General features: G+C 45.7%; 1 protein-coding gene across 21 annotated transcripts in view; it reads left to right on the top strand.

The window, feature by feature from the left end:
• Ldb3 (LIM domain binding 3) overlaps positions 1-19960 on the top strand; it is a 64367-nt gene extending 44407 nt beyond the window's left edge. For 19 of the 21 annotated variants that reach the window (XM_087588924.1, XM_087588917.1, XM_087588916.1 and 16 more), the window contains 5 exons: positions 480-924; positions 2134-2314; positions 3292-3412; positions 8677-8792; positions 17121-19960. In XM_087588924.1, coding sequence (XP_087445050.1) covers positions 480-924; positions 2134-2314; positions 3292-3412; positions 8677-8792; positions 17121-17210 — 953 coding nt within the window. In that variant the 3' untranslated portion in view covers positions 17211-19960. 21 annotated transcript variants of the gene reach the window in all.
• Positions 19961-23924: the final 3964 nt, after the last annotated feature.

Below are 23924 nucleotides of genomic sequence, written 5' to 3'. Positions count from 1 at the left end.
CCTCCAGTCCATGGTGAGTTGACCTGTTCTCACCCGCTTCCTGTCCCAGACACTCACTACTCTTGCTCCCCACCTTCTACAGGACCAGGGCAGCCAAGGCCTCACAGAACCCCTGCCTTAAACAGCTTCGTTATTTATAGCTCCATCCCTTTCTGGGGCCTCTGTGAGCTCTCCAGGTCTCTGCTGTCATCCTTGTTTATCTGGGCTTTTTCTGAGAATTAAAATCTGGTTCACCAAGAAGTCCAGGCAAGTGGGTCTGTAGGTTAGCGATAGTGCATTTGCTTAGCGTCCTTGAGTCCCTGTGAATAGAACAGACTCTATTCACAGCACGTGCACACACATATACGCTGACACTTCTTTAATAGCTGGAGTCATACTGTCCCAATGTTAGGCTCGTCTTGTACGGTTCTCCGGCTGGGGTGAGGGATGGGGGAGAATGAATTCCTAACACATATCCTTTGGGTGTTTTTGGTCTACAGTGCCTGCATCTCCCTACAGCCCATCTCCAGGAGCCAATTATAGTCCGACTCCCTATACTCCTTCACCAGCTCCTGCTTACACCCCCTCACCTGCTCCCACCTATACCCCCTCACCTGCACCCACCTACTCCCCCTCTCCTGCACCAGCTTATACCCCATCACCTGCCCCAAACTATAACCCTACACCATCAGCTGCCTACAGTGGGGGCCCTTCAGAATCTGCCAGCCGCCCACCCTGGGTGACCGACGACAGCTTCTCTCAGAAGTTTGCTCCCGGAAAGAGCACCACCTCTGTCAGCAAGCAGACCCTGCCCAGGGGGGCTCCAGCCTACAACCCAACAGGCCCACAAGTGACTCCTCTTGCCAGGGGCACCTTCCAGAGAGCTGAGCGCTTCCCAGCAAGCAGCCGGACTCCCCTCTGTGGGCACTGTAACAATGTCATCAGGTACAGGCTTTGCTGTATAGGAGGGGTGGCAGCTGGGAGGGTAGGTATAGGCAAAAGGCCAGCCATGCAGGACAGCCTCAGGTCTCTCTGGCTCCTCTAGGAGCTTCAGCTTCCATACCTGAATGACACTGTCATCCCTGGGGACTTGGAAGGATTCCATGAGGAAATAGGGTGAAGCTCCCAGCTTGTGCCTGATGCCAGGAGCTCCCCCTTGGGCTAAGGCTGGGTTCTGGGAATCTTCGGCTGTATTGTCAGTAGGTTTATTGAGTATGCTGCAAGCTAGATGACGGGGCTGGTTTGACCCAGCTTTCCTTTAGAGTCTGGATCCTTCCACAGACAGTGCCCTGCCTCTTAGGGCTCTGATAGACACTTCACTGAAATCCAAGCAAATCATTTCACTGAGATGCCAGGGGTCTCAGACAGTGCTTGTTAAATTCAGTATGTCTGTATATATGTGTGGGACATGCTTCCAGATGTGAGAATCATACTCTTTAAAAACAAGCAGAAGCCAGGTGTGGCGATCCCAGCCAGCCCTGGGAGGTCAGAAGCATGGAGATATCAAAGCCATGCTGTTTGTTCCAGGCCAGCCAGGGCTAGAAAGTGAGATCCTGTCTCAAAAGCAAAAACAAAATGAGCAGAGAAGAACTCAGCCTTGCTGCGACTTGGTTGTTTTTACTGGTATCACAATCAGTGGTGGTGATCAGGTATCACAATAGTTCCTTCCTCGTGGCACTGTTTCGAGGATTAATACATTAACACATGCAAAGCTATTCTTGAGGAGTGTCTAGCACAGAGTAGCGAAGTTTAGCCCCCATAATCGTTGCTCTCGTGACAAACTGAACTCTGGGATGTTTACTCAGTCTCTGTGGCAGATGTTTGAATTGTTCCCAGGTTCTGTTTGTTGGATGTCTCGCTTTGTATCCCTGGCTGGCCTGGAACTTACTGTGTGGATCAGATTAGCCCTGAACTCTTAGAGATCTGCCTGCCAAGTGCTGGTGTATATCACCATGCCCGGTTTTCCAGTTGTTTAACTGATGTAACCATATATGTCTTTTGCTTGGGGCTTTCTCAGAATTACATCCTATTTCATTAGAACAACCATCAGAGTGGGTATTACTAGGTAAACATATGGACATTATTGGGGTTCTTAAAATATCTGGTTCTGAATTGGGAGGGGGTTCATTATAATATTGTTTTCTGCCATGCCAGGGGTCCTTTTCTGGTAGCCATGGGCCGCTCTTGGCACCCAGAAGAGTTCAATTGTGCCTACTGCAAGACCTCCCTAGCAGACGTGTGCTTTGTGGAGGAGCAGAACAATGTTTACTGTGAGCGGTGTTACGAGCAGTTTTTTGCCCCGATCTGTGCCAAGTGTAACACCAAGATCATGGGGGTAAGTGAGCAGCAGCCCTGTCCTTGGACCCCTGTCTCTTCTTCAGTGGGACTGACTTCCTCTCTTCCTCTGAGATTTTGGGGCCCCATTAGAAACTCAACAAGATGCTGATCACAGCAAAAGCAACTCCCTCTCCATCCTAGAATCCAATCAGTTTGCCAGTAACTACCAAGCCAGGGAACTAGTTAACTTGGATAAGGAATGATACACACACCACCACCACCACCACCAAAACCACCACCACCACCACCATCACCACCACCATCATCACCACCACCACCACCACCATCACCACCACCACCATCACTACCACCACCACCACCACCATCACCACCATCACCATCACCACCACACCACCACCACCATCACCACCACCACCACCACCATCACCACCACCACCATCACCACCACCACCACCACACCACCACCACCACACCACCACCACCACCACCACCACCACCACCACCATCACCACCATCACCACCACCACCACCACCATCACCACCACCACCACCACCACCATCACCATCACCACCATCACCACCACCACCACCACCACCATCACCACCATCACCACCACCACCACCACCATCACCACCACCACCACCACCACCATCACCATCACCACCATCACCACCACCACCACCACCACCACCACCAGCACCATCACCACCACCACCATCACTACCACCACCATCACCACCACCACCACCACCACAACCACCACCATCATCACCACCACCACCTGCAGCACCAGCTTCAAATGGTACAGAGCAAGTTCTTGCTTCTTAGGTTCATCTGCCTGTGGCCCTGACTCTCCCTCCTCTCCCTTCCCTGTCATCCTCAGCACCTGTTTGTGAGCCCTCCTGCCCTGTTCCCTAGGTTACTTGGGTAGCAGCCAGGCCTGGTGGGGAAGCCAAGCCCAGCTCCCTTCCCCTGGGAAATTTTCTGTCCTGAACTCGGAATCTTTTCTCCAGGAAGTGATGCACGCGCTGCGACAGACCTGGCATACCACCTGCTTCATCTGCGCCGCCTGTAAGAAGCCTTTTGGGAACAGCCTCTTCCACATGGAGGATGGAGAGCCATACTGTGAGAAAGGTAGACCCATGTCCGATCCTGGTTAGCAGGCCAGTACAGAAAACTCACTTCTGCCTGCATTCACTCACACCCTACTGTGAGGGGGAAGAAGGTCTTGTGGGTTTTGTTTCACGTGCAGTAGGGGGAATCAAACCCAGGGCGTCACACAAACTCTTTTTAACGGCTGAATTGGGCCATTATACATTGCCTGAACTTTTTCCCTTTCTCATTTGGCTTCAGCTTTTGGGGAAAAGGAGTCAGGGTTACAATGTATTTTATAGACCAGTCCCTGTTCCCTCCCATGTTTCTAATATTGAGTCACGTTGGTTCGCAAACTGCTTGAGAAACCTTCCAAGTTATGTTGACCCGCGTGTAGTCTGAAGAGGACCACCTCTAGTCTTCATCCTAGATTCTATTTCCAGTCCCACCGAGACGCTTTGTGACCCTGAGTAAAGCTGCTGAACTTCTCCAGACTTGTAAACACTGTGAAGATGGGAGCTGGGAGGGGACGAGGCATGGGATGCTGAGCGCCCCTTTTTGCTGGGCTCCCTTCACAGCCCTCCGATCTCTCTGCACTTCAGAGTGTAATGCGTTATTGTAAAATGTGGGGAACTGTAAGTTCAGGGGATACGGGCCTCTTGGCTGGCTGGCTGCTAGTCCCACACTCCTTCCTTTACAGCCGGCTTCATTCAGAAAGGATTGTGTGGCAGGGCCAAAAAGGGACACATGGAATCAGATAGAAAACGAGAGGCTGGTTACAGACAAGGGAGCTGCGATGGGCAGAGCTGCAGTGGGCGGAGTTGCAATGGGCGGAGCTGCAGTGGGAGGAGCCGCAATGAGCGGAGCTGCAGTGGGCGGAGCAATGCATTGAGAACAGAAAGAAAAACACAGTTGACATTGAAGTAGGATAGGAAAAATCACTCCAGTTCCTCCGAGGAAAGAAGCAAGCCAAAACGTTTGCTTCCTAACTGAATTTTAAAAGAAACTAATTTGGCCATTTACATGGATGAACTAATTTTCCAGCTCCAGAGTAAACTGGTTGCTTTAAACAGGTAATCCAGTGCCTCCGCCTCCATTGCTGTAACAGGAAGAAATGATAGCACATCTCTCGCCTTTTATGACCAACAGTCAATGTCGCACCTTTGATTCTGTACTTGGTTCTGACCTAGTCAACATGGTTTATACTGTAGTAAAGACATATAACATGACATTTACCACCTTGTACATTTTTTTTTCCTGGAGCTGAGGACCGAATCCAGGGCCTTGCGCTTGCTAGGCAAGCGCTCTACCACTGAGCTAAATCCCCAACCCCCACCTTGCACATTTTAAGTATGTAGTTTTGAATGTGTAAGCATAATTATTGGTGACAGTCTCATTTTGTAGACTAAATGAGAAAAGTGTCAATGCTTAAAAGAAATAATATTAGTCACATCTGTGATATCATTTCTTTTTGTTGTTTTTGCTTGTTTTTATTTTTATTTATTTATTTTTTGAAGTAATGTTTTTTGTGTAACCCTGGCTGGCCTACAGAACCTGCTCTCCGTAGACCAGGCTAGCCTTGAACTCAGAGATCCCACCTACCTCTGCTGGGATTAAAGGCCTATGCTATCGGGGGTTGGGGATTTAGCTCAGTGGTAGAGCGCTTGCCTAGGAAGCGCAAGGCCCTGGGTTCGGTCCCCAGCTCCGAAAAAACAAAACAAAAAAAAAAGTGTAACAAATTTGTTTGGGCTGGGGATTTAGCTCAGTGGTAGAGCGCTTACCTAGGAAGCGCAAGGCCCTGGGTTCGGTCCCCAGCTCCGAAAAAAAGAACCAAAAAAAAAAAAAAAAAAAAAAAGGCCTATGCTATCAATTTTAAAAGCAGAGCCTCGGGGTTGGGGATTTAGCTCAGTGGTAGAGCACTTGCCTAGCAAGCGCAAGGCCCTGGGTTCGGTCCCCAGCTCCGAAAAAAAAGAATTAAAAAAAAAAAAAAAAAAGCAGAGCCTCCAGATCACACAAAACAAAGTTTCAAATGGAAAATCAATCAGTAAGCAAGACTTTCAGAAGATTCAAGCTGCCTTAAGAACAAGTTTGTGAGAGAACAGGGGAAGGAATTGCTAATTAATAAGGCTGGTTGAACCATTTCTTTGTTTTCTGTTCATCTTTAATCCGAAAAACATATGTTGAATGTGTAGTCTGTGTCAGTTTCTGTGAGGTCTCTGCCCTCAAAAACCTTAAGCAGGGGCCAGTAAAACGGCTCGGTGGGCAAAGGGCTTGCCATGCAAGCTTGGCTGCCTAACTCTGACTCTTGGAAGCTACATAAAGTACAAGAAGAGAGCCAACCCCACAAAGTTGTCCTCTAGCCTGCACATGTGCTCCTTGGCACAAATCATACACACCAATAATAGCAACAATAAACTTTAAAAAACCTCAAGCTGGAGAGATGGCTCAGTGGTTAAGAAAACCGGCTGCTCTTCCAGGGGACTTGGGTTCAGTTCCCAGCACCCACATGGCAGCTCACGACTGTCTATGGAATCCAACTGCCCTCTTTCGGTGTACAGATGTGCACGCAAACAGAACATAAGTATACATAAAACCAGTAATTTTTAAATGTTTTTATGTTCCTCGGTGTTTTACCTGCATGTTGTCCGTATGAGGGTGTCAGAAGCCTTGGAACTGGAGTGGCAGACACGTATGAGCTAACAGGTGGGTGCTGGGAATCGAACCCAGGTCCTCTGGAAGAGCAACACTGAACTATCTCCAGCCCTTCAAAATAATTAAGAATTTAAGCCATTTACGTGGCATGTGCTGGTATGGCCATTTAGGAATGATGGACGGATGCAGAGATGATGGATAGGTCTTCTCCCTCCTTTAACCATTTATGAAACCTAAAACAGAACCAACAGTTAATATGTATGCCACGTGCTTCATACAGTTCTTAGTCTGGCCAGTAGTGATCATTCCGTGAGTTCGGTGCTGTAATTGTCTGCATGGGAAGACAGGAAGGTTGCAGCCCTGAGCGGCTGCCCCAGGTTTAAGGAATTCCTCAATAGAGCTGGACTTTGAACTTGTTTTTTCTTTCTTCAGACTCCATGTTTATAAGCTTCCTGGCACACTACCTCTCGGCGTGTGGTCTAAGACAGTGAATAGACGTACTGTTCACAGAGACGAGCAGACCACAGGAAGAGGCCAGCTGTGGTAGAGCTGTGGGGAGACGAGCACATTTGGGGAATTGGGGAATGCAGGGAGGAACGGAGTTTTCAAAGGGATCTGAACCTCTCTAGAAAATTTCTTCAGGAGTGCGGCAGAATCGTGCTACCGCTCTGAGAAAGGAGCTTGAGACTGGAGGCCTCAAGCGTGGGACTCTGCCTTACGTTAGTGAGCCCCAACTTCCTCATCCAATAAACGAGACAAAAATTTAAAAAATAAAATAATGATAAGTCAGTCTCTGAGAGACACCGTGAAAAGGGATTGATTCATTTATGGATACATCTACTTTTATTGACACATTCGTTTTACCATAAATGTGGTAAACTGATTTATTTTGGTTTATACCCGAGTTGAGCATTGGCCACTGAGTAAGCAGCGTGTTGGAAGAAAAAGCCAAGCATGGTTCTTAACGTTGAGGTTCGTGTAAGGACGTCGTCTGTCTCCGTCCATCTTGTTCCAGTGTAACTACATGTCTGGAGCAGAGTGATTTATAATGAGCAGAAATGTACTTGGCTCATGTTTCTGAGGGCTGGGAAATTCAAGGTCTAGAGGCTACATCTGTTAAAGGCCTTCTTACCTCATGCCATGTAGAGGGTGGAGGGGCAAGAGAGAGAGAAAGAAAATGGGTTACAGGAGACCAGGCTCACCTGAATAAGAACCCCACTTCTCCTGAATCTCAATAATGCCATTAATTCATCCAAAAAACCTAAATGTCTCCCATCAGGATCTGCCTCTCAAAATCACTGCTGCAAAGAGGAGGCTTCTACCCTGTGAACTCTGGGGGCACGTTCAAATCACAGCGCCATCTTCGTGAAAGTAATCAGTAATAGCATCTTGTAGTGTTAGGGGGAGGACAAGGACATATCCCTGTAGAGTAGCTCAAATATTGTTTACAGTAGTAAAATATTGTTGCCAACACGAATGCCCAATGATAGGAGAATGGTCAGGCAAACACCATTCTAAAATGATGGAAAAGTCTTAAAGATGGGCTTTAGAGATGGCTCAGTGGTTAAGAACACTGACAGAGAACCCAAGTTCACTTCCCAGCACCCATGTCAGACAGCTCACAGTTGTGTGTAACTCCAGTTCTAGGGACTCCAACCTCATGGTCTCCGTGGGTACCTGCACTCATGCGCATATAATATGCCCCTCCCACTCATACACATAATTAGCAGTAAAAAATAAAACTTTAAAGAAAAGAGTCCAAGCCTAGAGATAGCTCGGCCATTAAGTGCACATACTGGCTGCTTGGTGGCACATGCCTTTAATCTTAGCACCTGGGAGGCAGAGGCAGGGGGATCTCTGAGTCCCAGGCCAGCCTGGTCTATAGAAGAAGTTCCAGGATAGCCAGGGCTACAGAGAGAAACACTCTCGAAAACAAACAAACAAACAAGCAACAACAAAAAGAGCTCATTCTCCTCAGAGCACCCAAGCTCTGTTCCCATCACCCACACAGTGAGCTTTCCCAGCTCTATAACCTCGGCTCCAGCGGATCCAACAACATTCCCTGACCTCTGTAGACACCTGGACTCATGCACATACACACTCACGCATGCACGCACACCTGTGCACGCACCTAAAAATAAAATAAAATCTACAAGGGGAAAAAAAAGAAAACCTTAAAGATCCTAATTCTTGGGGTTGGGGATTTAGCTCAGTGGTAGAGCGCTTGCCTAGGAAGCGCAAGGCCCTGGGTTCGGTCCCCAGCTCCGAAAAAAAAGAAAAAGGAAAAAAAAAAAAAGATCCTAATTCTTCCAAAATGAGCCAAGTGATCGGGCATTGATGAACATTTTCTTAAGTTTCCATTCAACTATTGGCCTCTTTTGAGCTATCAGAGGAGGAAGACCCAAAAGAAACAATTACCCTCAAGGAATTCCACAAAGAATGTACAGGTCAAACTAGCACACGATGGTAAATGAGTCCACGTCTGAGTCAACCATTGGTACAAATTATCAAAAGAGCGAAAAGTGCAGTCAGTCATGTTAGTGGGTGTTTTGTTTGCAAGATGACCAGGCCACTGTGCCCAGCCCACTGACGTGGGGTGTCCTGGTCTTTGGTGTTTGTGGGTGACTTTTATTTCATGCTGACTTTGATTTCAGACTACATCAACCTGTTCAGCACGAAGTGTCATGGATGTGATTTCCCTGTGGAAGCTGGTGACAAGTTTATCGAGGCATTGGGGCACACCTGGCACGACACCTGCTTCATTTGTGCGGTATGTTTCTAGCCTGGAGTTGCAACGATCTGAGCAGGGGACGGAAGGGACGAAGGGCAGACTAGCTGGCTACCCCATGACACACAAGGATGCAAGTGTGGTACTCTGGTGCCGTAACAGTTCCGAAAGTTCACGATGCCATGTCTCGATACAGCACAGGTGAAGAGAGCTGTGTTACGATCATCTAGAGACCAAAAGCAGCAAAGTGCCCTAGGATTTGGAGAACCAGCATGCTGTCTTGCCAGCCATGGTGAGAGCAGGAAATGGTGGCTTAGAGAAGCAGGTGGCTTCCCAAGGTTATATGCCGTCTTGGTTATGAAATGTCGAGAAAGCTCTCCCGTGAACCCAGTGCTTGGCTTATTGACCAGATCTGTGAAAGACTGAGATAAGGTTTCTCCTATCCCTTTAGAAAGCCGGACTGAGTATCACTTTCCTTTCCTAAGTGGTCCTGTTCCCCATGTAGAGCAGCCAGCAGATAAGCCTGAGATTAACTATTAACTGTGTGCAGTCAGCCGAAGCAGCAGGGTATGGTGCTAGGAGACTGACCTTCCCTCCAGAGGGCTTTGAGCTGAGGTGAGACTGTGAAACTGCTTGCCACTATTCAGACTTGAGATGGAAACAGGACATGTTCATCCTTTTTTTTTTTTTTTTTTTTTTTTGGTTCTTTTTTTTGGAGCTGGGGACCGAACCCAGGGCCTTGCAACCCAGGGCCTTGTGCTTCCTAGGCAAGGGCTCTTCCACTGAGCTAAATCCCTAACCCCCAGGACATGCTCATCCTTAATACATCCCTGCAGTGTCAGGCTAACTGGCTTAACTCTATTTAGGAAAATGGATGTGCTGTTAGTATTTTAAGAACCAGAGTTACTCGAGGTGAACTTGGGGCATATATGACATATCTGTGCTGTTTAGGGGATGAAGTGCAGTTGGTAGACATGCATGATGAAGCCCTGGTTCAGTCTTGACCGTCATATAAATCAACTGTGGTAGCTTACACATATGATCATTGGGAGGTGGCGGCTGGAGAATTGGGAGTTCAAGGTTATCCTTAGTTACACGGGAACTCAAGGCCAGCTATGAATATAGGAAACCCTGTCTATAGATAGATAGATGGATAGATGGATGGAGAGAGAGAGAGAGAGAGAGAGAGAGAGAGAGAGAGAGAATGAATCTGTGCTGTTTAAGCCTGGATAAGCTTATAGAGACTTAGAATGGAGAATACGTCTACTCATCAAGTTTACTGCCATATGTTCTGAGTTCTACACGTAATTCTTTCTCCCACTGTTTGTGGGGTGCCTTATGTTCACTGTATATTAGTTTCCTAGGGTATTAGTGTAATAGGCACAGTATTATAATAATAGCACAGCTCTCACAGTTCAGCAGGACAGAAATAAAAACTCAAAGGGCTTGTAGACAGCCACGCGATCCATTCCTTAGCTAATTACAGCATTCTAGTCTTTGCTTCTACTGTACATTGACTCTCTTGTGTGTGGGGTGGGGGTGGGGGTCAGGGTCTCCAGCTAAGTCTGGATGACCTTGAGCTTTTTGTTTTGTTTTCGCAGGGTCTCACTATGTAGCCTTGGCTGTCCTAGAACTCATCCTGTAGACCAGACTGACCTTGAATTCATAGAGATCCACCTGCCTCTGCCTCCCACATGCTGGCAGGCACTCGCCATTATGCCTTGACCTTCTGATCTTCCTGTCTCTACCTCCCAAGTCATATTTGTATTTTCACGTGGTTTCTCCTCTGTGCATGTATATGCCTCTGCAGCCATGTCCTTCCTTACAAGGCTACAAGTCATACTGGAGCAAAGGTTACCTTCCTCCTCTATAACCTCATTTTTTCCCCTCTAAACAGGGTTTATTTGTGTAGCCCTGGCTATCCTGGAACTCCGTTTGTAGACCAGGGTGGCCTCAAACTCAGAGACCTGCCTGCCTCTGCCTCCTGAGTGCTGAGATTAAAGGTGAGCGCCACCGTGCCCAGCTGAGTGACTCCATTTAACTGACATCTTAATTACATGTGCAAAGGCTTCCCTTTCGTGTGGACTCCTTGCTATCCCCAATGCACTGGGTAGGTTGGAGATACTGGAGGTTAAGACTTCAGGACATAAATCTGCTTGTTTAAGATGTTTGCTTGTTTGCTGTACTGTCTATGCGGGCCCTTAATGACTGAGTTCCTAGGACCTTGCTGCCACCGCCTCCCAGGCAGCTTGAACTGTGAGTATGTACCACTGTGCCTAGTCTCTTTTTTTTTCTTTTTTTCTTTTTTCCGGAGCTGGGGACCGAACCCAGGGCCTTGCGCTTGCTAGGCAAGCGCTCTACCACTGAGCTAAATCCCCAACCCTGTGCCTAGTCTCAGTATAGGAATTTTTTGTTTTTCAAGACAAGGTTTTTCTGTGTAGCCCTGGATGTCTGAGAACTCACTCTGTAGACCAGGATGGCCTTGAATTCAGAAATCCGCCTGCCTCTGCCTTCCAAGTGTTGGGATCGTGATTCAAATATTTACCACTCTTAACATTCTTTGAACAAATTCTTTAGTTGGTTTTAAAACATCTTTAAATATATCAGGATTTCTCAAAAAAAAAAAAAAGACATTGTGTAACTAGCTGCCTTTAGGATGGCCTTCTGCATAGCTGGGGTTCAGCCAGGCTGAGCATAGAGCTTTGACTCTTAATTTCAAGTCTCAGCTTGCTTGACACTGATTACAAGTCTGGATGCCCGGTGTCTAGAAGGATCCAAGAGACTTGGAGAAGGTCCAGGAAGAGGCATAGAGGCTGAAGAGACAGAGGGTGTGCTCCTTGGAGAGGGAATCATGGCAGAGGTCATTGAGGGACAGCTCCCTTGAGTCTGCTATGTGGGATTCACAGAAGTTCTAGAATAGAAGCAGGAGGAAGTAAAGTTTGGGGGAGAACAAAGTTCCGGAGAATTAAGACAGGCAAGAGACCCGTAGCCATGACTAGCTGATTTGCCAAGAGAAGCTGGGCAGATCTTGTCCCTCGGAAAGTGTCATGGAGACTGTTGGATCTTGAGCCAGCCCCATGAGGTTCCCACTGCTCTATGTAGACACTGAAGTAGAACGTGGTTCTAGAGTTTGGGAAGAAATCTTTAGGTGGAAAACTTTGGGCCTGCCTCTGTCTTCTCTCCCTCTCTCCCTCCCTCCCTTTCTTAGACTAAGGATTGACCCAGACCTCTGTATGTGTTAGACAAGTGATCTGCCATTTACTAAATCCTTAAGTCACATTTTCCTCCTCTTCCTTCCCCCTACCTTCCTCCTCTATTCCCTTCTCCCCCTCTTCTTCCTCCTCCCCCTCCTCTTCCTCCTCCTCCTCCTCCCCATCTTCTTCTTCCTCCTGCTCGTTCTCAAGGTTCTTCTTCATATCATTTTACATTTCCAAATCCCTTCCTTGTTTGTTAGCCCAGGCTAGCCTCCTGAGTTCTGGGAATGCTAGCATGTACCACCAAGCCTGGCTCTAAATCACTTTCGTTTTGTCTGCAAAAAGGTCTCACTACATAGCTTTCCCTGAAGTAGAAGTAATCCTCCTGCCTCAGCCTCCCAAGTGATGGAATTATAAGTCCGTGCCACAATGCCCAGCTTCCAAATCACTTTTTAATGCATATATGTTTTCATATGATGTTTTTAACCTGAACACATAATAATAATAATAATAATAATAATAATATCAAAACAACAACAAGAAATCAAACAGCCAAATGGCCAGCCCAACCAAACAATAAGATTCGAACTTGTTCTTTTATGGTTGTATTGTTTCTTCTTCAGTTAAATCATAGAATATAGCACATCCTTAACTTTGTTTTTTTTTTGAGATAAAATCTCATGTGGCTCAGGCTGGTCTCTTGAACTCAAGGATCACACGGGGTAACACTTGTAACAGAAGCCAATAAACTGAAATAAAGTGAAAAACTACCTACCTATCATCCTCCAGCCCCTACCTCACAAGAAGGAGCTGGAAATATAGGTGTGCACCACCGAGCCTCCCACCCCCACATTAAATGTATAATTTTTACCATTTAAAATTATTGTGGAGTGCTGTGTGTGTGTGTGTGTGTGTGTGTGTGTGTGTGTGTGCGCGCGTGTGTGTGTGTGTGTGTGTGTGTGTCTGGAGAGGCAAAAGAAGGTGTCAGAGCTCCTGGAGCTGGAGTTATAGGTGGCTATGAGCTGCCTGAAGTGGATGCTAGGAACCAAACTTTGGTTCTCTGCAAGACAGAGCGCTCTTAATTGATGAGCCATCTTCCTCCCACATTTTTTTTCTTTTTTAAAACTTTATTGTTGTTAAGGTATATTTTTAAAAATTAAACTTTGTTGGTATTGTGTTAAGTGTATGTATATAAATGATATGTGTCAGTGAGTATAGGACATCTAGGGTGTGGCGTGAGTGTGGAGGTCAGAGGAAAACTTTCTGGACTCAGCTGTCGCCTTCTACCTTTACATGGGTCGCTGGGATTGGACTCAGGTGACCAGGCTTGCACAACTGAGCATCTCACTGGCCCTCATAGACATTCCTTAGAGGAATTCAGCTTGCCAAATATTCCTGGAATTTGGGGGGTAAGAGTATCCCAAAGCAAGTTTCCATCCACTGTTATGGAATCTAGAATGTTGACAGAAAAATGAGCTAACAGTTAAGAGCAGTTTGGGAATGCAACAGGCCAGCAATCTCTCAAATCCAAAGCTTTAAAGAAAGAAACAAAGAAAGAAAGAGGGCGGGCTGGTGAGATGGCTCAGTGGTTGAGAGCACTGACTGCTCTCCCAGAGGTCCTGAGTTCAAATCCCAGCAACCACATGGTGGCTCACAACCATCTGTAATAAGATCGGATGCCCTCTTCTGGTGTTTCTGAAGACAGCTACAGTGTACTTATATATAATAAATAAATAAATCTTTAAAAAAAGAAAGAGGGCTGGAGAGATGGCTCAGCCCTTAAAGGCTAGGCTCACAATGAAAGAAAGAAAGAAAGAGGGGTTGGGGATTTAGCTCAGTGGTAAAGCGCTTGCCTAGGAAGCGCAAGGCCCTGGGTTCGGTCCCCAGCTCGGGGGGGGGGGGGGGGGGGGACTGGAAAGATGGTTCAGAGATTAAGAGCACTGACTGCGGGTTGGGGATTTAGCTCAGTGGTAGAGCGCTTGCCTAGCAAGCGCAAGGCCCTGGGTTCAGTCCCCAGCTCCGAAAAATAGAAAAGAAAAAAAAATAAAATAAAAAAAAGAAAGAATGGGTTTGGTCCCCAGCTCCGAAAAAAAGAAATGAAAAAAAATAAAAAAAGAAAGAAACAAAGAAAGAGAGAAACAAAGAAAGGCTAGAAAGCTAAGATTAGGTGAGCTTCCAGCACATGGGCCTTCAGGAGATGAACTACCTCCAAATCATAACACATGGTTCAGTCAGCATTGCTGTATCTACCTGGGATGTTTCCAGGTAATTTTTCAGTGTATTATTTTCCATGGACCACTAGACAACCCATGTAATCCAAGTATAACTTCCCCAACTGGGCCATTATGAAGCCCCTTTCCCACCTTTGTTTGAATGAACCTCAAGCTTAACTCAGAGCAAAATTTTTTCTACCCAGAAAATTTTGAGGATTCATCTTAGTTACTTTTCTGTTGCTGTGATAAAATACTCTGATAAAGCATCTTAATAGAGAAAAGGTTTATTTTCAGTCATGGTACAATTCATCATGGAGGGAAGTCAAGGCAGTAGGAGCTGCTGGTTAGAGTCAGAAGAGAGTGATGATACCATCCGTGCCTAGGGAATGGTTTCACCCACAGTTAAGATGGGTCTTCCTACACCAATAAATGTAATCAACACAGCCCATCACGGGTGATTCTAGATTCTGTCACATTGACAACAGGCTTATTTTGAGGTCATTGATAAGATGTAGCCCCCAATTCTGCTCCCCAGTAGGGATGGCTCAATAGAATGGGGCCCATCCCAGCCAGAGTGACTTCCAAGCCAACTCCTATATGTTAGGATTTTGCCCATGTAGGGTCTAGTTCACACAGTGGAAACCCAACACCTCAGACTTTTCAGAGGGTTGCCTCTGTGCAAAGCCAAGAGCACAGAACCATTTCAAGTAAGTACAGCCTACTTTGCTGAGGTGTTCGGTAACAAGAAGCATGGCACTGGGTCCTTACAGCCCTAGACATGATTCCCAGCTCTACAACTTACTAGGTCTGTGAGTTAGGTAAAAATATTTGGGCTCACTAAGTCCCAGTTTTTGAATTGTGAAATGGAGAAAAGGCAGATCTACCCCCATGAAGTTTTTGTGAGAATTAAATGAGCCACAGTGACCTTAGCAAGGATTAATTAGGTCCCTTCTTTCCAGAACGTCTTCAGCTTCAGCCTCAAAGAATCCTCTATAACTTTATCATGGAATATGTGTGTGTGTGTGTGTGTGTGTGTGTGTGTGTGTGTGTGTGTGTGTATAGTGTTTTTTCCTGAATGCACTTTTCCATGTTTTACTGATCTTTTTCCCCATAATAGCATCTCATTGAAATTTGTATCACAAAAATGTATATGATTATCTTCTTTCTGAAGGAAATTATATTAATATGTCCCTAGTAGTACATAAATAGGCCTCATTCCCTTTGGAAACTTTTTTTTTCTTTTTTTCGGAGCTGGGGACCGAACCCAGGGCCTTGTGCTTGCTAGGCAAGTGCTCTACCACTGAGCTAAATCCCCAACCCCCAAAATAAGATTTATTATTTATTATCTATAAGTACACTGTAGCTGCCTTCAGACACACCAGAAGAGGGCATCAGATCCCATTACGGATGGTTGTGAGCCACTATGTGGTTGCTGGGATTTGAACTCAGGACCTCTGGAAGAACAGACAGTGCTCTTGGACCCCTGAGCCATCTCTCCAGCCCCCCTTTGGAAACTTTTGAATTTTTTTTTTGATTGGGTAATTTTTTCCTTTACTTTTTTTGGCTACCTTCATGAAATGTTAAGGGTGACAAGATATTGAGGGTTTCGTCTTATTTATTTCATTATATTAATAGCAATGATATTTCTGAAAGATCTTTTTTCCTTCCTCTTAATTATTTAATGAGCTTGTACTTTGATGCTTTCTTAGTTTGCTAATAGTATTTCCTTAAATGTTAATCTGTCCTTTGTTCATTGACTTGTTAACTAGTACTGGTTCCATATACATTTTGGACAGTGCTGCAACCTTGAATGACTTAGGGATTGACCTAACTAGGACAACAATAAAGAAACAACAGATACATGTACAGGAAAGCTGGGATTGGGTGGGTCACATTCTCTGATGGCGAGGTATCAGTAGCAGTTTGGAAACAGAGTTTATTTTATACATCTGAATTGAAGAGGTTGTATACAGCTAAACAAGGAGGCAAGTTTAGCTAATGTCTATAGGGGAACAGTCTCAGGCTGTACATATCTAGAAGGAAGCCGTGGTCCACATTTCCATACACATGGTCAGTGTCTTAGCTAGGGGTTCTATTGCTGTGAATAGACACCATGACCATAACAACTCTTATAAAGGAACACATTTAATAGGGGCTGGCTCACAGGTTCAGAGGTCTAGTCCATTATCGTCATGCAGGAAGCATGGTGGCACGCAGGCAGACATGGTGCTGGAGAGAGCTCTACATCTGGATCATCAGGCAGCAGGAAGAGAGAGTGACACTGGGCCTGGCTTGAGCATCTGAAACCTCAAAGCCCAGCCTCAGTGACACACTTCCTCCAACAAGGCCACACCTCCTAATGGTGCCACTCCTTACAGGCCTATTAAGGCCATTTTCATTCAAATAACCATAATCAGCACACAGACCAAGGGGTGCATTGCCATTTCTCTGAGCCTGACCAGGGAACATCTTTGCTGTTCCTATGGGTCCTTTCCTTGCGTGTATCCATGTCAATGACATACATTCAATGAAGGCATATATCACAGCATAGCATGAATTAGACATTTTTATTATGTGTATTCTCTGTTCCACTAGATTTAAGTTTTAGCCCACGATTTTTGAGAGTCTTACTTTATTCTATATTTTACTTATATGTCTATAGACAGAGTCTCAGTAGCTTGGATGCCCTTGAACTTTTGACCCTTCTCCTACGGCCTCGCCAGCATCAGGATTAGAGGCATGCCTGGTTTGTGTGGCTCTAGGAATCAAAGCCAGTAGTCTGTGCATTATGGCCATGCAACTGGCTACAACTTCAGCCCCTGGACCTCTTCACATTATGTGGTTCAACCTACATATTTGGTTCAGTCTTTAGACTTTGTAGCAGAGGGGATAAAAGGCAGGCTGCTTCTGGTTAGATGCAACAGTCCATTTTTCTAAAAGGGTGACTCTGTTTTCCCTTCCAGGTCTGCCACGTGAATCTGGAGGGGCAGCCATTCTACTCCAAGAAAGACAAACCGCTGTGCAAGAAGCACGCGCATGCCATCAACGTGTAGGAGCCTAGAGTGGCTGGTGTGGGCCAAGCCCAGGCTGCTCCTGCTACTGATAAGGAAGGAGTCAAAGAAGCTGATGATTCTTCTGGGGGGAAAGAGGGACGAGAGGAAATGATCGAGCCCTTTTGAAGTCTAACTTTATTCTTTTCTTGTACACACAGAATGTGTATTATTTTAGTTCAGACTAGAAGCCAAAAGAAGATTCTAAACCCAGCTAGTAATTAATCCACGGCTGGAATTGGACTTCAGATTTGTTTTGGGAAATGGCTCCAAGAATCCAACAGTGAAAAAGAAAAAAAAAAGTTCAAAAATCATAGTCTCCCTGGCCATGTGAGTTGCCAGTGTGGGGATGGAGCTCTGGGCAGTTATGGAGTCTCTAAAGCATGCGGCGGAGTTCCAGAGAGACCCTTGGCAAGCACAGTGATATGCCAAACAGTATTTGCTGTGCGGATATTTTTAGAGCCGGCACTAAGAGCTCCTTAGCTAAGACCCATTGGACTTTCCTCACCAAAAAAGGAAGAGTTGTTCCATTAGCATCACAGAGTTACCTCTGTGCACCAGACTTCAGATGTTGAATGAACTTGAAACTCGTAAGGGGAGCTCAGACGCCTGAAGCAATGGCGGGCCACCACAGGGCAAGTGAAAACAAGCGAGACCTCCAGAGAGGTCTTAGGCTCATGCCCCCAGCAGCTGAGGAAAGATGAGATTTCTCTGCCTCTCCCCCTCTTTCCATCCTCTGAAACATCTAACGTCCCTGGAAGGCTTTGCTCCTTTTGAATTGTTAAGGCAAAGTGAAACTTGGGTTTCTCCAGTTTTGCTTTACAATGTATCAGAAGAGGTTTGAAAAAGGCAGGGTTGGGTGTAGCCTTTGTTTGGCTTGAAGAGGGTCCTTTCTGCGCATGAGCGTTCTGTGCATGTATTTCACCCCCCTACCCACAACGGCTCAGGTACATTTTCCTCAGCCCCACCCTCAAACAGGCTCAGTGGGAAAGAGAGAGAGACAGTGTCAAACACAGGATGGTAGAACAGGCTCACCTGCTCATGGGGAGAGGACTTCCGAGCTATCCTCAGGAAGAAGGCAGGAAGACCCTCCCACCTCCAGGGCTGCACCGTCCTCCTTACCTGTAATTTAAGTGCAGCATACCAAGTATATAGTCATGCTGACTGCTGCAAGGAGAAAAAGGTGCCTTTGCCATTTGGGCCAATATTTTGAAAATAGTTGAATGGATTTAGAATATTTTTTGAAATAGACCTGGCCTTCAGACTTTTTTTTACAACACAGGTGACTCTTTTACATAGACATGGAGTTAGGTAAGCTTGGTAAAGCTATTTAGAAGTAAAGAAAGTGGCTTCCTTTCTGGGTTCTGAGATGGCACATTTGCTTTCATTTCTAGGAAGTGCTGTTAGGATGGACGTTCATTGAAAATGGCATCGAAGCAGGGTGTGTGTGTGTGTGTGTGTCTGTGTGTCTCACTGGAGCACAATATGTAGGCACTACCAACTCACTGCCCATCTCTCCTTGGTCCTGCTTTGGATTTTTCGCTTTGCACGTTTGAAATGCTTTATAGGAATGTATTCAAACTCTTCTTTTGAGAACTAAGGCTTCCAAGAGACCGTCACCCTGCTTGAGGGTCTCCCCTCCCTGGAAGACTCTGAGTTAGTCAAACATTGTGTAGCAGGAAGTCCACAGTTTGGAATCACCAATCCCACCCAGGCAGCACCAGGGAAGGTCAGAACTGTGCTCCCACCAAACAGCTCTTCTTTACTTTATGCAAAGCTCCAGACTGAGTAAATTCTGCTGGGACAGCCTGGAGATTTGTCCAGACATGCAGAACAGTACCTTGCGTAGTCTGTTATTTTTGGAAAGTTCAAATATTCAGGGACAAGGAGCTTGCTGACGAAACAGAGGGCTTCTAAGCAGTTGATTAAAAAAAAAAAAACAATTATCTATTAAATGATTAGGAATTGATCGTAAGGAAGGGAAATAAAAGTCTCTACCATTACATTTCCAAAACATATTTTTAAAGGTTTTCTACATGATCACAGGCACTGCTCCTGTGTAATCGTTATCGTTTTCTGTAGGATCCTTAAGAAGAAAATCAAAATATCCCAAAGGAAAGCATCAGCATTATTCTATATTAGTTTTAAAAATATTTAATAGTTCACAAATGTTTTTAAATGACTCTTATTTTTTAAGTACAAAACGATTTTTAGAGGCTGGGTATAATCCAGGGGTACGGAGTTTCCCTAGAATTTAGAGTTCTTTAGCTTTGGTCTCCCAGCACTGCCAAAAACCAATATAAAGGTAGCAGAAAGAAGCTAGTCTCAAGAGTGGTCCACAGGTTGAGCGTGCACAGTGTTAAGATTAAGGCTGTATGGTGATCGGTTAACATCACATCTTTCCTGTGGCAGCAAACAGCTTGTACTAGTGCACAGGAGGAATACAGTTTGTCTTGTCTTCTTATTCTTGGCATTACTCCAACATACTGAAAAGCACTCACCTTCTGAGTAGAATGGCTTGTATTGGCAGCGTTTGTGTTAGCAATGTAGCCTTTGTAATGTGACCTTTTCAACCCAAGTATTCTGGGGTTGGGGTCTTTTCTCTTTCTTTTTGGTAAGTTTTCTTTAGTTGGAATACAATATGTTAGAGGTGTGCAGAAAACTATTTTGCATGGTTTTCTTTTTCTTTATTTTTCTTTTCTTTTGGGTCCGTGTGGATTCTTTTTAGCAAAATAAAATTCAGAAAAAAAAGATGTACAAAGGCTGATTTTTATTCTGTGTAAAGTTGTTTCATATGTCATAAAAAATAGTTGACATTTAGAGGTCCATTTCTTAGGGTCTTATTGCTGTGAACAGATGCCATGACCAATGCAAGTTTTATAAAGGACAACATTTAATAGGGACTGGCTTACAGGTTCAGAGGTTCAGTCCATTATCATCAAGCGGGAGCACGGCAGCATTACAGCATCCAGGCAGGCATGGTGCAGGAGGAGCTGAGTTCTACATCTTCACCAGAAGGAAGCCAGGAACAGACTGCACATCCTCAGGCAGCTAAGAGGAGGGTCTCCAAGCCCACCCCACAGTGACACACTTCCTCTAACAAGGCCAGATCTTCTAATAGTGCCACTCCCTGGGCCAAACATATGCAAACCATCACATTCCACTCCCTGGCCTCCATAAGCTTGTTCAAACACATGAGCCTATGGAGGCCATACCTAAACATAGTATAATAAAAAAGTACATTAGTCCAACTTCCAAAGTCCCCATAGTCTATAGCGGTATCAACAATGTTAAAAGTTTAAAGATCAAAGTCTCTTCTGAGATCCATCCAATCACTTAACTGTAATCTCCGAATTAAGACAAGCAACCCGCTGGGCAAACTTCACACTCTGTCATCTCCATGTCTGAGGTCAAAGTGGTCTTCAGATCCTCAACTCCTTTTCATCTTTGTTGGCTGCAACAAACTTCTTTCTCCTGAGCTGGTCCCACTCCCTTTTCGCAGCTTTCCTCAGCAGATAGCCCGTGGCTCTGGCATCTTTAACATCTTTAGGTCTCCAAGGCAGCTTGTTTTAATGTCTTGGGTCCACACAGGATCCTCCAAAGGGCTGGCTTCACTTCTCCAGCTCTGCCCTCTGTGACACTCAGGTCGATCCACTTCACTGCCTCAGCTGTTCTTGGTGATCAACCCATGGTACTGGCCTCTCCAGTACACTGGGGTCCTCCGTTGCAACCAATAGCCTTTCATAGGCTCTCTTCATGCTGCCAAGCCTCACTCCTTTGCATGACCCCTTCAATCCTGGGCCATCAATTGCAACTGAGGCTGCACCTTCACCAATGGCCTTCCATGGCCTCTCACAGTGCCCAGCCTCAGCTGCTCTTCATGACCCCTTCATGCCTTCACAACCAGTACCACTGAAAAGCTCTCAGGGAGAACTTTCCCTCGGGATGGAGACCCTCCAACTCCAAAGACCAGACCGAGACACCACAGGATGCAATCAGCAAGAGGATTTGGTTTATTGTCGGGATACACAGGCACAGGCACCTGCAGGCGCTTCAGTCTCTCGGGGGACTGGCGTGCCCCACGGAACCAAGGATGGGCTTTTTATAGGATTTTGGGGAGCAGAAGCAAGCATACAGAAGCAGATGCATGGTTACAGGGATATAATTGGTGGATTCTAATATGGCAAGGGTTTAGCCCGGGGGCAAGTTTCTTAGCTACCTTCTTGGAACATAACGACTGACTCGGCCCCCCACCAGGGTGTGGGACCTCTCCCGGGGCTTTTTTTCATTGTCAGGTGCTCAACCAAAGTTGTCCTGTTGCCAGGCCTTCAACCAAACACATCCTGCTTGGCAGCCACTGTGTACTCAGTGTTCTAACCTTTCCCTGAACCAGTCATCTTAAGTACAGCCTTGCAAAATGGCGTTACTGCTGCTAAGCTGGGGTCTTTCACCACCTGGTGACTCTTACACACGACCAAGTCCAGCCACAGCATGAGGTACAACCTTGGCATCTCTGGAACACAGCTCTCAAAAAACACTCCTCAGAAGATTTCACCTCAGTGATGCTGATCTCTTCCTTAGCTCCAGCTGACCAACATCAATTGTCTCAGTGTTCTCCTTCTCCTCTTGAATATGAAGCCAGAGCCACATGGCTGAAGCTGCTGAGTTCTGCTGCTTGCAAGAGTTGGAACATGGCCCCCTCGTTCTATTATATTTCTAACTCCTTCACTGCCAAGCTTGGCTGTGCGGCATCTTGCTCTGTAGACTGACCTTGAATTTAGAGGACTGTGTGCCTGTCTCCTGGGATTGAAGGTTTGTACTAAGTTGCCTGGAGCTAATTTAGCTGGGTGGGATCTTGCCCTGAGGTCATTACTTCCTTAATCTAATTTAATATCCTTGAACACAGGATTCATCTCCATTTCACTTCCGTGTGTCCCTTTAAAACTCAAACCATATATTTTGTATTTTTCCTTTCTCAACTTCCCTTTTTTTATTAAAATGCTTTTCATGAGATTTAACCGGAGAACAAAGTCTATGATGGGTGTTTCCAAGACTTCCTTTGTCAATGCAATTAATCTGAGTCTCTTCACCTTAGCCTCAGGCTGACTCTTCAGACAAGGGCAAAAAGCAGGCACATTCCTCACCAAAGTACCATAAAAGCAGTCTTTACAGCACATACCAAAATTCTTCTCTGAAACCTTTTGGGCCAAGCCTGCACAATTCAAATCATGCTCAGTAACAAAGACTTCCTCATTCCTACTAAGATAGCCCATTAAGCCCCATTTAAAGCATCCTACTGTTTTCCAAATCCAAAGTCCCCAAATCCACATTCTTCCAAACAAAAGCATGGTCAGGCCTACCACAGTAATACCCCAGTCCTTGCTACCAACTTCTGTCTTAGTTAGGGTCTTATTGCTGTGGACAGACACCATGATCAATGTAAGTTTTATAAAGAACAACATCTAATTGGGGCTGGCTTACAGGTTCAGAGGTTCAGTTCATTACTATCAAGGTGGGAGCACGGCAGCATCCAGGCAGGCATGGTGCAGGAGGAGCTGAGTTCTACACTGTCACCCGAAGGAAGCCAGGAACAGACTGAGCATCCCCAGGCAGCTAGGAGGAGGGTCTCCAAGCCCACCCTCACAGTGACACACTTCCTCCATCAAGACCACACCTTTTTTTTTTTAAAGATTTATTTTATTTATATGAGTACATTGTAGCTGTCTTCAGACACACAGAAGAGGGCATCGGATCCCATTTCAGATGGCTGTGAGCCACCATGTGGTTGTTGGGAATTGAACTCAGGACCTCTGGAAGAGCAGTCAGTGCTCTAACCACTGAGCAAACTCTCCAGCCCAAGGCCACACCTTTTAATAGTGCCACTCCCTGGGCCAAGCATATGCAAACCACCACAGTCCACAAGTAAACGTATAAAATGAACCCGCCTGGGAAGGAGGCACTGCTCACTCCGTCTGTGGCTCAACTGCAACTTAATCATTTTATTCTAACAAAGTTGTATGAATAGCACAGATGTTATATATTTATATGCAAAAATAATTAAGAAGCTGAAGAATAAGCCGTGCTTTGTAGTTTTGGAATGGTGCTTCTAGTTAGGTGGCTCAGTATTTCATAGTTAGTCTCATGACACAGCCTCTGCCTCTTCAGTTCTGGTATACGATCCTGGACTACAGACCTAGAACTACCATGACCAGGTTTTTTTTTAAAGATAGATTTATTTATTTAATTAATTATTTATTTATTTATTTATTTATTTAATGTATATGAATACGCTGTAGCTGTCTTCAGACACACCAGAAGAGGGCATCAGATCTCATTACAGATGGCTGTGAGCCACCATGTGTTTGCTGGGAATTGAACTCAGGACCTCTGGAAGAGCAGTCAGTGCTCTTAACCACTGAGCTGTCTCTCCAGCTCGGTCAGATTCTTTTTAAATTATTATTTCGTTTTATTACTTTTAGTGTGTGTGTGTGTGTGTATGTGTGTGTGTGTATATTTATGTGTGTGTGTGTGTGTGTCTGTTGGGGGGCAGTGGTAAGAGTACATGCCATGGGGGCTGGGGATTTAGCTCAGTGGTAGAGCGCTTACCTAGGAAGCGCAAGGCCCTGGGTTCAGTCCCCAGCTCCGAAAAAAAGAACTAAAAAAAAAAAAAAAAAGAGTACATGCCATGCCATCTGTGTAGCGTCAGAGGACAAGTTT

Source organism: Rattus norvegicus, chromosome 16 (assembly GCF_021556685.1).
Source record: "Rattus norvegicus strain SHRSP/BbbUtx chromosome 16, alternate assembly SHRSP_T2T, whole genome shotgun sequence".
Taxonomy (NCBI): domain Eukaryota; kingdom Metazoa; phylum Chordata; class Mammalia; order Rodentia; family Muridae; genus Rattus; species Rattus norvegicus.
Note: the sequence above shows the minus strand (reverse complement) of the source record. Positions and strands in the feature narration are given on the sequence as shown.